This window comes from Chaetura pelagica, unplaced genomic scaffold (assembly GCF_000747805.2).
Source record: "Chaetura pelagica isolate M959 unplaced genomic scaffold, ChaPel_1.0 scaffold221, whole genome shotgun sequence".
In the NCBI taxonomy this organism is placed as follows: domain Eukaryota; kingdom Metazoa; phylum Chordata; class Aves; order Apodiformes; family Apodidae; genus Chaetura; species Chaetura pelagica.
Window position 1 is genome coordinate 10880131 of NW_009952533.1, and position 19649 is coordinate 10899779.

The 19649-nt window shown below is 36.1% G+C and overlaps 1 protein-coding gene across 1 annotated transcript in view; it reads right to left on the reverse strand.

Moving 5' to 3' along the window:
• LRBA (LPS-responsive vesicle trafficking, beach and anchor containing) overlaps window positions 1-19649 on the reverse strand; it is a 408793-nt gene that overhangs the window by 318010 nt on the left and 71134 nt on the right. Inside the window, exons 22-29 of the mRNA XM_010009006.1 lie at window positions 9539-10567; window positions 8384-8559; window positions 7939-8092; window positions 7371-7551; window positions 6212-6339; window positions 5735-5842; window positions 2616-2787; window positions 1535-1973 (exon numbers count right to left, since the gene is read on the reverse strand). Of these exons, the coding sequence (XP_010007308.1) occupies window positions 1535-1973; window positions 2616-2787; window positions 5735-5842; window positions 6212-6339; window positions 7371-7551; window positions 7939-8092; window positions 8384-8559; window positions 9539-10567 (2387 nt within the window). The remainder of the gene's footprint in view (window positions 1-1534; window positions 1974-2615; window positions 2788-5734; window positions 5843-6211; window positions 6340-7370; window positions 7552-7938; window positions 8093-8383; window positions 8560-9538; window positions 10568-19649) is intronic.

The window sequence follows — 19649 nt, forward strand, 5'->3', positions numbered from 1 at the left end:
GGGAAAGAGGCATGACAACTTCTAATTCATTGCCTCTCTTGTTCCAGTTTTCCCCCTCTGCCTCCATCTTCCTACTGTTCCCAAAACAAGTCTTTCTGTTTAGCATCACAAGCAGAACACAGTATTTACTTTGAGACAAGAGCAAGGTGACAAAATGCTAGCAAACACTGTGTCTAATCTAGTCAGACAACCACCACCGTTTCAGTGGTGGTGATACTGCAATCTGAGCTGAGAAGACATGCTGTGACAGCTGCATCCTTACCCCCAAGCACAGTTAAACTCCTTCTTTGGGTCATCCAAGTTTGCTAGTTTAAGTAAGGCAGACATACACTGCAAAGACATCAGAGCCATAGGAAGTTCACGAATAAGCAGAGGATCAGATCCTGTTATGGAGATCCCCTGGCAGATCGACTGCAAGATTTCTGGATATGAATAAGGCTTTTCTAGAGCCAAGAATGCAAGTGTTATTAGATTCTCTCTTTAATTCTTTCTTTTCTTTGTTGTTTTTGGGAATCCTGGAGATGTAGAAGTCAGTAAGCACAGTGAAAGACAATGTGGTCTTCTATACTTCGGAAAAGATAAGGAGATAATGAGACCAAAATGTAGGGGACACCAAAATTACTATCAGGAAAGAGGGACTTCAATATAAAATGAGAAGAAACAGAGACAAAGCAAGAATGCTCCATTTTAAACTCACCACAGCACATATTAAGAAATGTAGTAAAACAAAACAAAAATTTTAAAGCTATTATAACAACAAAGCAAACCTAACAGCATAAGGATCTACCTACCGAATTAAACCTGAAAGATATAAACTAGGCCTTCAGCACCAGAAGGCAGAACACAGAACATAGATGTATTTTGGTAATGGAATATAGGAATATTCTATAGGTAGAAGGACATCTAGATGACTGCTCCATTGATTTTGATCAATTTGTAGCTATTATTAAACCATCATTCTTTTGCAGGCCCACAAAAACAGAAACTAGATACAGGTAATCTACACATCATTACTTTGTTATTTTAGGTCCACTTTATTTCCTGAGTCCTTTAAAACTAACTAAACATTGACATTACAGGAGCACCCATCTGCAAATGCTGCAGTTAGGAATAGGAGAACAGGAAAGAAAAAAACAACTTACACCCTTAATCTTTTATTTTACTCTTGCAGTCATTTCTAGGCAATTCGTTGACCCTTGTACCATATTGCTTCTGAGCTGTAACACATATAGAGATAGGAGAGTTGCCTCTTATAAAGAGGTGCTGGCTTCAAGACCTTCAAGTACAATCCAGTCACCAGCCATTTTTCATTTCAAAATAGCATCCTATGAATTGCAGAGTGTACCTTCATGGTGAACCTATGAGATGTCGGTGGACTTTGTAGTCAAAGGTTCTGCTTGTAAATCAAAGAATCTTGATTACATTAAGTACAAGATAACACTATACATGAGATCTGGTGAAGTGTAAATTTTTCTGTTCTTATAGATATCTTAAGCAAAATTAAACAGCTCAAATACTTTAGAAGTTACATTACCTGTCAAAGGAATGGAACTGTACAGACTGCTCAGCAGCTCCCTCGCCAAGAACTCCAAGGAAGGTTGGCGGCAGAAGAGCAGAATCCACTGCACTCCCATCACCTGGTGTGCTTACCAAGCTTCTCAAGATGTCCTTTACATTGACATTTTTTGCAACTGGCACAGAAGTTACAGGCTTACTATCCTCGGTTCCTGTCTCACTTCTGCCCTCCTGAGACTTATTTACTTCTAATGAGAGCGTGCACAGTACTTCACTGACTGCATCTGGACCTGCACTGATGTTCAGAGGTCCTGCTTCAGCAACACCATCAGAATTGTTTGCTTGCCCTGAAGTGGGTTCCTCCCCCAGACCAGAATCTCTTCTTTGTACAGATGCTGTACTTTTTGAATCTTCAGTGGAGGCCAAAGCACAGACAGCAGCAGATGGATTTTCCACATCTGTTCATACCAAAACCAGAAAATATATTTTTAGTCTATTATTAACAAAATTGCATTCACCACATTGCTCATAAAGAAGTAACAATAGGTGACAAGTGAAATAATACAGCTGTAAGCATTTCCTCTTCCCTACTTAAAGATTAATATTACCTATAGGTGGTTATAAGAAATCTTAGAACAGAAAACATTTCTTCTGAATTCTGAGAAGCCTGAAAAGTTATAACATCCAAAAACTGCAACAAGAAAATAGCAGATAATGAATCAGCAATCAAAGAATGAAAATCAATTGACTGCCCTAAAGAAGAACAGGAGAAAAATCTTACAGTGGAAGCAAAAAGCTGCCAGTCTATGCTCACGCATACTTAACCTTATACAAAACAGTAATGTTTCTGCAACAAGTGTTCATAAGTACTTAGCTACTTCAGAGAGATTAACCACCTTGACACAGCAAAACTGACTTACAGATTAGGCTCTTCTCAGATCAGAAAAAGATATACACAAACACTGAGGCAAACTGACTACTATAAAGTTTATTTCAGCAGTTACAATGTGCATATTTCTACATCATTTCACATGTACTTCTAAGAATTTTAAGATGCATAAACCACAATCTTTCATGTGGCCAAGCAATTAGCAGTTCACCTGTAGCAGGAGTTTCACTATTTTCATTCTCTGATTCCTTGAAAGACTGGCTATGGTTTGGTGGTCGTCTTTCATTCTGGGGCTCCAGTATATCTCTGTATTTTGAAACCATGAGCACAGAAATAAAATATACAACAGCCAATGCCAAAAACTGAGCCTGTTTACTGTCCTCCTGCAAAAAAAAAAAAAAAAAAAAAAAAAGGACACACACACAGATTTTTCCATTACAATTTCAGCAGCATGTTTATTTTTTCTGTAAAGTACGCCCAGCGCTGCCATAAACAGACCGAGAGTAAGATGATATGTCAACAATGGAAGAACAATATTCTCTAGTCACAGTTTGTCTCACCTATAAAGCTAGGGAGTACAGCAACTGTATTCAAGTGGCACTAATCCTTTCATTTTTCATTTATAAATATGACAACTTTGACTAAGGTTGTGTGTTTTGACTACATACTTCCAATTAGTGCAGGGACTAAGCCCCTTTACTTATTTACAAGTGTCTCCTATGACATCTCCTCAAATGTGCCAAGATATTCACAGCATTTGCTGTGAAGTACAACCAAGAAAGCATGCTCGACAAAACTTAAAAGCATTTATAAACTACTACATATTAATTAAAGAAGTGGAACAAATCTCAGAACTAGTCTTAAGGTTTTATTCCACCATCAGATTGTCCAGATGAATGTAGTGTATTATGTACAATTTAAACAAGAAATGGCAAATATGCATTTGCATTAAAGCTGTACATTTATGAAGAGATTTTAAGACAAGCTTAAAAACAAGTTTTAATACCAACCGTGCCAAGTACCTCTCCAGAGTACTCAGCCACTCCTAGTGAAACAAATAGTCACATCCCAGATCTGACTGGACATTATGATTTAGCCTAAGCCTGTCCTCTTTGGCTCTCAAATGGAAAAAAAGCTTTGTACACATCACGATCACAGGGGAACTGAATATTTGAATCATCACTGGGCAACCAGGAAGAGAAAGGGTGTCTGTGGGGTTTTCTTGAGGACCATGAAGATGATCAGAGGGCTGGAGCACCTCTCCTGTGAAGACTGGAGGAGAGAGTCAGGGTTGCTCAGTCCAAAGAAGAGAAGGCTCTGGGGCAACCTTACAGCAGCTTTCCAGTACCTGAAGGAGGCCTACAGGAAAGCTGGGGAGAGACTTTTTTACAAGGGCTAAAGTAGTGAGAGGATGAGGGGGAATGGTTTTAAACTGGAAGAGGGTAGAGCAAGGTTAGATGTTGGAAGAAACTCTTCACTGTGGGGGTGGTAAGACATGGAAACAGGTTGCCCAGGGAAGCTGTGGATGCCCCATCCTGGAAGCATTAAAGGCCAGGTTGGATGGGGCTCTGAGTAACCATGTCTAGTGGAAGGTGTCCCAGCCCATGCAGGGGGGTTGGAACTAGATGATCTTTAATATCCCTTCCAACCCAAACCATTCTGTGATTTAAAAGGACTCCGGCAGTATTCAGTTTTCCCCTCTGAGCAGTTGAAAGAGAGTAAGTTAAAATATAAAGCTCATTTTATTATGATTGCCATGCCCATTGAAGCCCCACATTCCATGAAAGCTTTAAGAAGCTATACTGGGAGAAGTTCATGAGAAGTTCTCAATTAGGAACTAAGTAACATAGCTGGATACTGTCTCTTATGCTTAAGAAACAACCTGTGATCCCTAACTTTCATAGAATGATTAAGAAACCGTAAGCTAAAACAGCTTAGTATCAGACAAGCACAGTGCAAGACTGACAGTTCCCTGCAATGGTAAGGATAAGAAGGAATTTTCTTGCTAAATGAATTTGTGCAAGACAGCTTCCAACAGTACTTACTAAGGTTGTGATCCAATGAATTATCACTACTGCTTTCTTATTTTTTCTACTATGTTCGCAGAACTCCTTAGAATGAAGTTCACTTACTACTGGAAGTACTACTACTGGTGGTTAGGTGGAACCCATCTGAGTTCCTCCTGTACAGTTTCAAATCACGCCAATCAGAATTCTATGTGCTGAACACAATGTAAAAAACTGCCTACAAATCAAACAAAATATTTCAATGCAAGTATAAGCAGCTCAGATAAAAACTAATTTCCCTTCTGAAGTCTGCTTTTCCTCTACAGCTCAACACAGTAGACATAAAGCAGAGTTAATGGATTGCTTTGTATTTATTTGTGAAACAGGAAAAATGGTGAATTAGACAGGCAAAAAGGAGAGGTTGTGTGTGTATATTGAGGTTTTTTTAAAGAAAAAATTAGTACACAAAATGTGCTTGATTTCGAAGATTTGCAACATTAGGATTATTTTAGTTGCCACCACTATGGAAGATTCACTTCCTGTTACTCTTTTGCACACTGATACTGAAGTAGGGGTTCAGAGATGCATGTTTTAAATCAGCAATTGCTGTAAGGATAAAAACCAAAGATCTTTCACTTTTCTGGATAGAACAAAGCTCACTGTAAATCATTATACTTGCTAAATAGTCCAACTATTGTAAAATAAGTTGTGGTGTCTAAGTTTGTGGCCACCAATGACTTATAGCCATTACAGCTACTGTATTTGCTTACAGAGGTTTTTTTCCTAAGCAATCAATCTCAATTTCCTCAATATCAGCTATAAAGTAGCTGACATAGGGCAAATATATTTTTAGTCAACTCAAGACTAAAAAACATATGCATATTTACTGTACATGCACACAAATTGGTTCCTCTGAGGGGAACTAATGGAATTAGAAATTACCTCTAATTTCTAATTAACTGATACTGATTTTTTTAAAAGTATACATAAATATCTTTACTTATTATACATAAACAGTTTGTCTATGTACAACATGCAAAAAAGTATGTAACTGTATTAAATACAAAACATTTAGTATAGAATAGGTAAAATTCCAGACAGTCAGCTCTTAGGAAGACATAAAAAAACCTGAACAGCAGGTAGCAACTTTCACGTCTCCCTCTTTCCAATCCAAAATACTACAAAACCTGCAGAGTCTTATGAGTTTCTAATTAATGTGAAAAGTATTCAGTTTAGCCAAACTGCATAACCTATAGCAAGTGTTCAGTAAAGAGATATAGGCAGAAATCTAGCTACAAAGAAAACAACGTTATTTGTAACTTACTATATCTCTGAACACCACAGCTCGAAGCCTGTTAATATCCATATCTTGCAAAAGTCTGTCATGGTCTCGTATTGGAGAAATGCCACCAGTCACAATGTCCACTGGACTCTGTTAAAAAAAAAAAACCCAAACCAAAACATAACACCTTCAGATTCTGTTTTTAAAAGCATTCTATCAAGAATCATTAAGTGTGTACAATCACCCACCATACACCATAGAGTCATAACTAGAGCACAAAGATCAGATAAACATTTCATCTTTTAAGGAAAAAAAAATCTGGCAAGTTTTTGGGACGGATTTACTTCATTATAGAAGATTAAATATGGTAACGTTAAACTCACATAATGGAAAATCTACTTCAAGATTTCTGGTGTTTATGCCCTTCAGCTCTATTAAAGTATCAGTGGTGCAGCTTTAAATTTATAAACTTATATGTTTGTACAGACTCTGTGTTCCTGAATGTGATCTTACACTTGCCTTTGCTGCGGATTTTCCTGTTCCTATAAAGCCCGGCACTGTTTTTTGGATCTTCCCAATGTCTCCAGTAGGCTTCATCTGTGCATGCTGCTGACACTCCAAACAATTTCTTACTGCTACCGCACACACTTCAAGGAAAAAGGAAATGTTAAGAATTACTCTGGGAAATAGTATTGTTTATACCCCTTACAGAGATGTACCAGACATTTCTGTTTATCACAAACTAAAAAGTTTAAGCACATCAGTAAAATGGTATTTTGCTTCCATACATTTTAAATAGTCACAAAACAATGCTCAAAATTCTTCAACAATTTATAACTAGTAATGTATACTAAACTATTAAAACATATATGCTATATCTAATGGATACTTCAAAGTGAGTTAAGTTAGCATCCCTCATTGAAATTTCACCATGCATATAATCATGGGGAGGGAAGAGTGAGGACAGCTATATTTCACAGACTAGCAAGGAAGAAAGAGAAGTGATAGATCAGTGAAACGACAGCATTTGCTTCACAATGCTGTTACTCTTGGACTAAATGTTCTGAAGTTACACAATTTTATTGTTTTTATTTAACTTCACATATGGACCTGTTTCAGCTTCTAATATTATTTTCAAAGGAAAAAAGAACTACCCCACCTCTATACCTGTTTCCATCCCATAAATCTTGTTCTACCTGCACAAAGTTTTAATTGCCTAGAAAGGGAGAGGAAGGCTAGTTACTGTTGAGGCTCTGAGCTGCTCTGGCACTCATGCAAATTAAACTTTTCATTACAGAAAGTTTTACAGCATGCAACTAGCATGAAAACTCTCTTCCTCTGTTAACTAACTGAACCCAGTTATGATCTTGTATGTTCTTACTTCCAGAATAGCCAATACTTTTTTAAGTAACAACCAGCTTCTTTCAATCCAATCTGATGCAATACTGTAACGCTGGATATGACTGCTGCCCAATTTGAACCCTACTCTAGAAATTTACATCTCTAGTTTTCACCATACCTCCAACTGTTGACCTCAAGATTAAACCTCTTTTCTACATATTGCAAAGTTTCATGTTTTTGTATGTAGTATAATATTTCTTTTTCTTAAAGCTGCTATATTCTCAGCTAACTAGTAACAGCAAGCACCTATGCTCATTAAATGATTTTATTCACTTACCCAGACGAAGACATTGTCGTAGAATTCCTCCAGATGACATGTTTTTCTCAGACTCAATTTCAGTGAAACCAAGAGAGCTTGCAAAAATTAGCACATCCACAAGGTTGATTAATCTCTGGATAAATGTTAAAGATGCTTCTACTGAAAGCCCTTGAGTTGGCTCAATATTCTCCAATTCATGCTACACAGAAAAATTGAAAGCAACATTTACTTCTTCACAAAGGTGATAGGCCTACAACTTAAATGAAGAAAAAGGTATGCTGGAAGTCCATTTTCAGTTACATCCAAAAGTAACAACTGGTCACATTTTAGAAACAATCATTAGTTTTAGGATTTAATCCCATTCCAGACCACTGTGGGACAATGAAGCATGGTAACTTCTTTTTATGTGTTCGGGCCAAGAGGGCAGGGAAAGCATGGAGGTAGCAAAGGGAGGAAAGAGATGCTTGTGGAAATATCCCACACATTCCTCTTTCACAAAAGGACAGATATACTACTTAATACACTGCATAAAGAAAGACATCCTCCCACAAGAGACACATTTTCAAATAAAAATTAAATTTCTTACAGTAGCGGATGTGGCAGCAGAAAGCAACGGCAATATACCACCACAAGCCATGATCATGTTGTCCATCACTTGTGAGATGAGGTGAATTGTGTTGTGCACAAATATGACATTGTCACTGCTATTCACAAAGTCCATCACAGTTTTTGTGGAATGGCTGTCAAAAAAAAGAGGGACAAAATCAATAGCAAGACTGCCATTGACTTAAACGTAGTCAGGATTTTAGTCAAATACATGTGCAGGCCCTCAACCAATACACATTTATGTCTGTAAAGAGCATTAAAAATAATCTGACAATATTTGGGTATAGGCCACAAAATAAGTAAGCTACTCAATAATGAGTAAAATACCAGACATGCAACAATCAATGTCAAAGACTGATTCTGGTGCAGCTGATTATAACTGAAATGCCAGTCTAGATCATTCCATATAAAGCATAGAAATTTACCTTCTCCACATCTGTATATCTGTTTCTATGGAAAAGAGTAAATCTGTGAGCAAGCGCTGATGCATCAGTGACCACTTAAACTCAGGAATACGGAACACAGCTGACCTAGATTCTCTTCTCTGCTCATCTGATGTAGCAGCTAGCTCTTGTCCTGAAGAATCTTGCTGCCTTGAGGTCTGAAATCACAGTTTACAGACAAAAACAAAAGAACAACCCATATTCTGGTTATTACCTTACACGGCATACACTGAAATGCATTTAATCGACTTGAGATTTTAGATATTCAACAAGTTTAGACTTTGTATATAGTAACAAATAAAGCTAAAACTATTACACAAATACTATTTAGCAGATATACCAAACCTACAAGCTAGTCTACAGTTGCACTTGTCAGTCTCACCATACACAAGCAGCAACACAGCCTTACCACAGGGGGAGAGTATGTTGCTGTAGACAGTGGTTTTCCTCCTTTAAGGAAGAATGGTGCAGAATGAAGAGCATCCATTAGCAGGTATCTCTGCAGAAGATACATGACTATTTAACCATGAACAGCTGAGTTAGAAACTAAAGACTAGAGGGGTGAAGCACTGCAGCATGCAACAGAAGCCCAGTTTTAAATTACACTTCCATGAAAAATGTAAGGCCGGCATGATGGAATGACAATGCTGTAAAACTTTGTTTCATATACACAAAATTTTGTTGTGTGTACCTCCTGAAGAGTAGCTACTGTAGAAAAAAAAAATTCACAAGTTCTATCAGGATACGAAAGAAACAGTGTTGTCTTTTTCTGTTCACTTCTCAATAGTTATGAGTTGAGATTATAAAAGACCAGACTGAAAAGGGAGGTTGAGTTAAGAAGCAGAAGAAATTCTACATAAAACCCTCTCAGAATATGTTTGTTTCAATTCTTCAAACTTAAGAACAGAAGTACCAACACAGAAGTGTCCATCTAGCCACTGACTCTCCATCAGCAGATGTACAAAGAATAAAATCTTAGAGACTTCTAAGTGTACAAACCCGTAAGAATTATGGTTATTCTAATTAAGGGTTGAAAGAATCCTTTAGGTAACTCACAAAATCCATACACATTAAAATTCCCCAAATGTGTAAGAGTACACTTTAAAGCTAAACAGATGAAGGATGGGAAGAACTTACCTCAGGTATGGATCTGGGGGGCACAGGTGCTTCTAGACATGTGTTAGCCTTCAGTTCCAGTCTTTCCGTATCTGATGCAACACTAGAAACATCAAGCTTGGCGATTCTTTTATCAGAGGTTCCAGCAGGTGCTGGCACACGTGCATTTGCATTTTCTTCAGCTGCTTTGGTCTCACTAGAAAGAATCCTTCCTTTCACCAGCTTCTTTTTCCCTTTTGAATCTGATTGAGTCGCTATTTCTTGAACTGCAGAACTCACTGCTTCTGGTAAAGAAGTCAGTTCTTCTTTTTCCCCATCCACACCTTCAATATCTTTGGATTGTAAAAGCACAGATTCAGGCTGCTCCTCTACTGCTTCTTCCTGCTTTGTCACTTCACTTTCATCAGAGATACATTCCTTTTTTGTTTCTACAAACTCTTCTGATGGTAAAGACATACCACTTTCCTCTTTCAAATCAACAAAATCGTCTTCATCTTCCACCTCTACTGTTGATTTTTCCACTCTATCCGGACTCTCAGGAGTTTTTTCTTCCAGAGTAGTTTGCACTGTTAAAGAAGCAGCAGTGACAGCTACTGATTCCTCCACAAGCTCATCAGCTTTGCTCAATGATTCTTCAATTGCTTCAGCTATTCCAGTACTAATTTCTGAAACATTGGGATTTATTTCTCCTGGTTCTGGAGAAAATTCCACACAAGACATTGCTTTTAAGTTCTGTGCAGTTTCCCTCTCCACCCCCTTTAACTCCTCCCTATGATTAGACACTAAATGAGTTTGTTGGTCATCATCTGTTGAGGTGTTTGTCTCTTTTTTTTCAGTGCTGCACTCCACACCACCATCAACACGGGAAGGGGCAGTAGCATCTTCTTTTAACTCCAAACACTCTTGCTTCCCCTTGATTTCAGCTTCGTTGCTAACTCCAGAGATTGTTCTAATTGGTACTGAAGAATGTATTCCACTCCCTTCACCTCCTTTCCCTTGGTACTCCCTATACATTTGAGAAAGACTCTCCTTGTGCATTTCAAAAGTTACCTAAAAGAACAGAGTTGAAAGTAAATTTAAAATTTCATGTTATGAACGGTTTCACAGAAAAGAAGCCAAATTAATTGCTCACATCCTAAAGTTATACTATAAATATATATTGCATACTCTCTTTTTAATAAAAAACAATTTCACATTGGAGATCACTTCAACTGAAAGCAAGTTTTTCTTCAGTGTACCTGTTACTCCTGGCCAAAAGAAAGGGAGGGGTTGGGGGAGGGAAATACCAGAGTAAAAAAAGTCCTAGACTGATCCTGAGGACAGAAAATTGAAGGTTTACTAGAAGTATTCAGAATTTTAAAGATTAATTCTAGTAAAATAAGTGAAAATGCTTAAAGTTTAATCTTTATAGTTAACACTTGTATTATTTCCTAGGCTAATTTCATTCACCTGTAATTAGAGTTATCTATGCTACTTGCATTCATGTAATTGTACAAGAAGCAGATAAAGCAGCAACAGCATAACACCCAAAGCATTACTAAATTTGAGAGAGCTGAAAATCTTTAGTTATAGGCAAACTTTCACATCACTTCAGCACCTTCAGTATGTTCAACAATCTACAAAGATAAACTTTCAAGAAGTTTGTATATTAAAAAAAAATACAATCCCACAAAGCAGAGAGAAGCACGTAACAAAAACAAAATCTTGGGCACCTCCCAAATGATACCTAAAATTCACCAGAGAACTTTTCCTCTGGATGCTATTCACTCAGTTTGAAAGGCACATGAGAACAGCTACACAATGTGATTAATGATAAGGCATTCCTACAGATAAGCTGAGAAAAAAAAAACTATTATTTGTTTCAGGTATATATTTTTAAAATTCTAGATATAAAAAACAAATTTAAGTACTGATAAAACTAATTTGCCTAAATAAATAGCTAGGTATTGAAAGAATATCTCACTAGACTAACTGAAGTTTTTATTACACTGTCATTCAATTTAGTTTATCCCTACCTTTCTATTTAGGATTTAGATTTATCTCTATCACAGAAGTGTTTATTTATCTGTAAGCTTTGCTCTCACAATTTTCCCAACATAGAAGCTGCAACTGACAGAAATATTTTTTTAACCATTTTATCTTAAACATTTTCCATGGACAAAACAGAACTGTACATTTTATTAAATACATGAATATGCATTTTACTACTATTTTACATACTAAGCTCATCCATTTGGATCTCATCCAAAAATTCCATGTACATGGTACACAAAGTGGCAATTAGTCAGTACGAATATTTTCTCTTAAGATCTTAAGATTCTCTTAAATGTATCTTTTAAGATACATTTAAGTCAAAAGCTGATTTGACAGGTTAAGAAGATACTAGAAATTATAGTTAAGAAGTCAGACAGGAGCAAAGAATGAAGATTAGAAGAAATGTTCTTGACAGGTTGTGTTGCCAACATTCACTTTTTAACATACTATTTTCTCCACCAATCAAATATAAATTACAGTACTGTAGGAGTAGTGCACTATTCTAACGCATGACCTGAAACACATTATTTGTTCAAGTTGTTTTAGTTGAAACTTGAGTCTCTAGCAATGGAATATCTTCCTCCTTCTGTGTAGAAAAAGAAGTCTTCCTATACTAATTTTAAAACAAAAAAAGTGAGAATTATTACAAATTACTCAAAGTAATCTGATCTGCCACAATGGATCTATAAAATATTTTATTTTAGGGTATTGCTAAAGAGAGCATGGGGGGGAAATTATTATTTTAGAAATACTTTCTTCCTGAACTGTACCACAGTCCAGATGTCAAAAGCAACTCTAAGTTGACCAGGCTAACAACTTCTTTCTTGAAATTTGAGTTTGTTTTCTAAAACATGATTAGGCAAAGCTGCTACTTTTGGTCAAGTTATTACTTTTCTGAAGAAGAAATCTTGACATCTTGAGCCTATTTCCAGCTAGCTTTCCCTCTTCTCTCTCTCCCTATTGCTTCCTCCGTTTCCAAAACTACTAAAAAGTTTTAATTCAAGTCCTTAAGAGATACTAAACAAATAAAAATATTTTCATTTATTTCAGCAAAACTTACAGTATCTACTTCCCAGAAAGCACACTGACCCACAATACGTATATGCATTACCTACGCAAGCAACTATAGCTGTAACAAATCTGTGATACACAGCTACCTTTACTCATTTCTGTGTTCAGTACCAAAGTTGTTATTGCAACATGTATTTTGAAAAATTAATGGGAAAAATGACACCTTAAATATATTTGCAGGCTTTAGCTACACTACATACTTACTTTTTTAACCCAATTAACCTACATCCAAGTAGGAGACCTCACTTCTATTCTGGTTATGCCCTGCTTCCAGAACTTTTAAACAACTCTCAGGTCCACCTTCAAAATCTCATTTCACTAGTTCACTAGTTCCCCTAAACCAAGGCAAAGCAAGGTAAAGATGAAGAGGAAAATGACACTTTTTTTTTTTCCCACTGCTGGAAGGAAAGTTCAGCTAGATCTAAGACTCCTTAACTTCTATAATCCAAACAATCACAAACCTAAATTTTATCTAAAAAAACTAGCCACCAGTTCAGCAAAGCCCCCCACTATTTATCAATAATATATACTTCTGTTATTTGTTATTTATTCAAGATCTTCCCATGCTACTTTATCTTTTGTCTCAGGAGAGTTTAGTGTTGCATACTTTGTTTTTTCTAATAACTTACTTGACAGCAGACAGGCAGAAAAGGTATTTGTATTAGTTTTGATTGTTAACATGTGAATCTTGAATTACAGAGTTCTGTTTTTCCAGCTAAGACTGTTGGAAGTTACAATCCGTGCAGATTAGCGATGCAACAGACTTTGCAATAAAATTTGTCTTTACTCAGCTATGGCCAACAGTTAAAAATACAATGTACAGTACAGGGATGCAATGTCATTTCACAGTCTCATCTGAAAGAGGGAATACACAATTGTTTGGAAGCCATTTCACAGTCACACTCTGGAAACTTCAAGATTGTTATTGTTAAAAAAAAACCCAAAAAAACTTATCTTTAGGGATGGACAAGGTAAACATACAGGCAAATAAATCCAAGGACAATCTAATGAGAAACTACCCTGATTTAGGAACAATGCAAGAAACTGCAAGGAGAGACACACTGGCTAAAAAAAAATAGTACAGTAGAACACCACTTTAAAAAACAAAACAAAATCCACTTAAAAATAATAGCGATTTCTACTTCCACCATAAACATCAGAAAGAATTAATGTCATACCATTTAAAATACTGTCCTTTAAATAATATTGAAATTCATACAGCAAGCACAAAATCATGCAGACTACCTGGAACATTATTTTTAAAATACGCATTTCAGATTTGGGGTTTTCACATTTATATAAAAAAGAAAATAAATTTAAGAAATACTGTTTCATAAAATTCAACTTTTCAACAATCTGCATAGAAAGATGCACTCACTACATTAACTGGAAACTTGGTTTGAAAGGAAACCAAGAAATAGTGGTACTGTGATAGAGGCACTAGACAGTTCTTACCCTACATTTCAGTTGTGTGACATGGCATTTATGATGCACACAAGTGTACAAAGCCAAACAATACACCATACAAAGAAAACACAGTTAAACAAAAGCAGTATCAACAAAAATGAAAAATTAAACAGAAACTCTGATTACTAAACAGAAGTAGATACAGTATATAAAGGTGTTACAGATTAAACATTAGGACCTGCAAGCAAGCAATAATTTACAAGACAACTGTTAGCTTGAAGAACCTTAAATGTACTTAAGTCAAGTCATTTTTTATTTTCCTTAAGGCATTTGCAACTGTAAAGCTGATAATACAAAATTAATTACTAGAAATTGTTCTAAATTAGTGAGCTAAAAGGCCAATCATTAATCTTCACCACCATTTGATGGTTAATCCATAGCTGCTTGCAATGCATGGAATACATCTCTACGCACTACTAGTTAAAGACACTTGTGAGCTAATAACTGCAACATTTGCCTTTGCCATTAATTTTAACTTAATTTGACATCCAACATTTACTAATTGCCAAGAAGAAAAATTAGCATACAGCAGTGAAAAAGGTTAAGATGATTGACATTTGCATTAAAGAACATAGGGAAAATATTTTAACTAGATGTTCAGATTTTGTCCTTTTTTGCATTAGCAGGTAGGCAATTTTGTAGAGAGAACAAGGGAATGTCTGCCAGTCAGGTCAGACAATTATATAGCACTGCTGTTTCCTCAGAGTCTGCTCAGTGCAAACTAGCTCCTGTACTGCTGACACCATCAATAAACTCTTCATAATTCCAGACAGAGCGACAACTTTTTAAATCTTAATAAGGACTTTATTGACCTGTTTTTCCACTTCTCCTCTAGCAACACAAATGTTCAAAAGTGGTAACTTATGTCCAAACAACTACAGGTCTGTTTAGATGGGAGGCACCAACAGCAGAAGATACCAAACTGATTTTCGGTTCAGTGAAGTAAAAGATACCGTGTGTACCAGTCTAACCCACTGACTTGAGGAATCTGAGGTATTTTCAAGTGGTTCACAGAAGAAAGCTAAGAAAAGTAAATTAATGTATTTATACAGGACACTGCATGAGACATTTTTAGGAGTCTAAGCTTCCACCAAAAAGCATTCACTGACACATGGGGGAAGAGAGAAGAAAACCACTATACCAAGACATTTTTGCATATTTTTCCTCAGCTTTAGAGTAAATATGCATACAAATGATTTTTAGAATAAGAAAGAAAGTACTAGATAATATGATTTGTATAAGTCTTTGCTTATTTGAGAGATAATTTTATGTTGGCAGTGTTTTATTTTCAAATTAAGTCAATGTATAGCTTAACATTACATCACAATACAACAAACTGAAACAGCATCCCAAATGTATATTTGCTCATTTTCAGTAATGAAACTGTTGCTTTTAATTTGTTTAAATTGCAAGACATGAGCACATCCCCCTCTTGAGGTATGTATTTCCTCTCTATCCTGTCACCATTCCTACAGTTCAGTAGACTGTCAAATTCTGCCTTGTGCATATTTGATATTTAGCTATTAACTATGTTGTAACTAAGTTCAGTGTTTACCACGTTGCTTTGTAATCGTAGCCAGCTTTAGGCCTTGTGTGCTTCTCTCTTTGGCTGTCCTCTTCCAATGTCTTCTCATGCTGTTGGCAGTACTGTAGCAGAGACTCTGCATCCATCATTTAAACTCATGGCCCAAAGGTCCAGTTCACTCCCCACAGCCACAACCTGGACACAGCAGCAAGTATGGAGGAGCAACAGCAAAGGAAGCCACTAACAATTCTTGAGGCTGCAGACACAGGTCTCATCTTCCAACTATTTTTATACAGAATTATACAGATGAGAATCTGTTCTCTCTTCAGGTCACCTCTGCTCAAGAAAACTGTTTCATAGCTGTTTGCCTCTTTACACATCAGCTCTTTCCCCTGTAAATGTTTCCCCATTTCTTCTTTTTGACATCTCTGGCACTTCTCAATCAGTAGTAAACCTCTATTACACTCTTCTTTTAAGGCTTCTATGTGGTTTGCTCTACGTATCTTCGTCTTTCCTGTTTCATAAATTCTCAGTTTACCTTGCTTGCTCTATTCCTATACTTTATTTCATACCTTTCTTCCAGTTTGAATTAGGCAAATTTTAGGATCCTGCAGCTTCATTCATGACATTCCACTCACTCAAATGAAGTGAATAATGAGATGGAGTAGCCCCATGTTAGGCATACACGATGCATGAATAAAAGACCACCAGTGGTACAGATCCCTCCTTCCAACTATTCTGCCTGCTGAAGAATGAGAATACTTTCTTCTGAGGCACTGATTAAGAAAAGCCTGTCCACACACCTACTGCAAAAGAAGCTGCAGCATGGAAACACCTAGAAAAGGTGAAGGATTGCATGGCAACCACGCATCTTGGTGAGTACACAGCTTTAAAGAAGGCTACACATTCTAGTTCCCAGGTTCCTTATGCTCTCAATACTCACGTGACACCCTCCACTCCCCCATATTTAAGTATTTTAAGTGTGGTACTTAATTTGCATCTCCCTCAGCTTTGCTTCATTGACACATTGGGCTCAGCTGAAAACCAAAAATCTGCAGTAGTACAATGGCCCTCTTGGCTACCTACCTCTACTTCCCCACAGGGCAATGCAGACACTTTTCAGAGGACTGGAGAACATCTGAAGCCTTCAAAATGCTCTAGAGCTAAAATGCCTGCACATAGCAACATAGGAGACCCTGCCTTCTTCAAGATAGTGATAAAAAATGGAAACAAAACCATCCTTGATGTCTCAAGAATGCCATTGGGATTTGGACTCAAGAGATCCTGATGGCCTGTTACTCTGTAAAATGACTGAACCGTGTTCGCTTCTCTGCAAATTAGTTTTTAATTGCTGTAATATATTAACTCCTCCACCACCTAATCTTTGCTGCTTTTACCAGGTTTTCCTCCACTGACAGTAATGAAAAATCAGGCAAACATAACATGTAAACACTATGCATGCCATATTTTTTTTCCTCTTGTATTAAATGAGTGGTGTACCAAAGAACATACAGATTTACTTAGCACTCACTAATGTTTATTACAACTGTACTTCCTTAGACTGAAAAATAACAATTATTTAAAATACACTGTATGTTAAGAGTCACAGTAGTAATGTTTTAAGATTATGCTTCAACATTAAACATGTTTATATCAGTGAACAATTTTTTCCATTTATACAGTAATAAACTGTAGCTTATACACATTAACATTTCTGAGTCATAATAAAATTTTCTTAAGCTACTACAAAAACCAAACCAAAACAAAAACAAACACAAACTAGAATTTACCCAAATATCTTCTCTTTAACTGAATCACATGGTAACATGAAGCAAATTTAAGTAATAAACATCAAATATATTTAAGGGCCTGAAATAAGCAAATGTTAGCTCTTCCCAGTAGTTTAAAACATTCAGATAATTTAGGCATATATTATACTGTGTAAATCATATGCTTTTAAAACTTCGGGAAGCTGAAAGGTCAAAAAGGCAAGTTGTCCACCATTCTTTACTTGTTTCCTATTATTAACCCCAAAATCATTAGTGCCTTTTACAAAGTAACACAGCTAGACAACCTAAGGCCTAACTGGCATGGTTACAATGTTTAAAAAAACGGACATTCTTAAGATGCTTCCCTAAATTCAGCACTGGCCAGTCAGAACAAACCAAAGCTGTGATTTAATTTTTTCATTAATGTTTTAATTGAACTAGAAGCCACAGAATAAATGTTAATACTTGAAAAACATTAAAACAATATATAATACGAAAATTAGCAAAATACAGGAGTAATACTAAGAGATTTGGCTTTAAGAAGGATACTCACACCTTCTAAATTCTGAGTGCAAGGAAGCCAATGTAGTGCAATTATGCTAGAAAAGCTGTTGTTGCTTATAAAACATTGTGCAGCTGTTGGAGGAGAGGGTTACAGTGACAAACAGCTTCCCTGCTACTACGATGGCAGGAAATCTATCAAACTGGACAATAAAATTGCAATTGAGTTTCTTTGGCTTTTTATAGCGGGTGCATGTATCTTGATGCGTAGCTCTGCAAAAATCTATCCAGTTTTGTAACACTAGCCCTTTATGTACTAGTTCTTTATCATAGAATAGTGTTATAAATTAGTGGCAAGAATGGCGCAAAGGGTTGTAAAAAGGAAAGTAAGCAGTAACCCAGTACAATTAGAGATGAAATAAAAACACAAATTGGTTATTCTCTTAGTACTGTTAAGGAAATATTTTTCTTCCCATAATTCCCACATTACCTTGAAAGCATGCTAGAAATCAAAAACATCTGAGATGCACTTAGAATTGAACAATTTCCCCACTGAATTATGTCTACACTCTGTTATGTGTGAATCTACATGAAGCTCAATATTACTATAACAGGACACAAGAATATTCCAAATTAGTAAAATCAGAGGGATTAAAGCTCATTATATGTATATATTAATATCCATTTATAACTACTTTTTCAAGTGATTAGTAAGGTTTTACCACAAAGAAGGTTTTTTGTGATTTATCCTAATTTATGCTTATGTAATTAAGATAAAGGTATGAAATATCATCTAGCTTCATAGTGCTAGTTGCATAAATTGCATGTATTATTTATAAAAAAGTTCAAATGGCACTTGCATAATAAAGGTTAAAAAATCCAATTTTAAAATCCTCGATGATTGCATCATCATTCATAACACTATTGTTGTTAGTTTCTGGATGCTTTGGTTGTTTAATCATATTTGTTTAGACTTCTGGAACTGAATAATATCAGCACCAACGCCCAAAATCTTTATGATTCCTTCAAAACTACACCACCACTCTGCTGCTAGCTCTGCCTACACTCCTTGCCATTGCTCAGCTTCCCCTGATGTGGGTTAGAAGAACAAACAGTTATTAAATTTTGACTGGAAAGCCAACAAAGTTAGAGTTGGGAAGGTGATACAGGAAGCTACTTCTATGACCTAGGATACCTCACTATACCAGCAAGCCAGGGACCAAAAATAAGAAACACAGAGTGAAGCAGGCAATTTGCTTGTTCACCATAGTATTACACAGAACATACAGCCTTTTAGGAAAAAAACAATAAAAGTACTATTATCTGTATAATTTTGTTTGGTTGGTTTTGTTTTGTTTTCTTCCAAAAACATGGGGTTTTTTTCTTAATGTCTAGTTGTGGCACCACATGAAAATCTTGGTTTTCCTCTTTGAACTCAAAATAATTGATTAGCCACATTAATTCACAGAGGATAATGATCAAAAATCCATGCAAACATTTTGACATAGAAGCTATTTAAATGAGATTTCCAACATCATATTATCTTATAAAAAGAGCCTAAGAATAGAATTACAGCCTCTAAGATAACATGCTAGATAATTTTTAAATTCAATACACCAAAGCTTTCTATAACAGAGGTACAAAGGTGGTTTTCTTTCCCTCTCCTCTCCATCTTTCCCCAGGGACAGTTCCCCAGCAATTTCCAACAATCATTAATGCTTTCAATTACACCAGTTTCTATAAAATCACATCAAGGATCCTTACT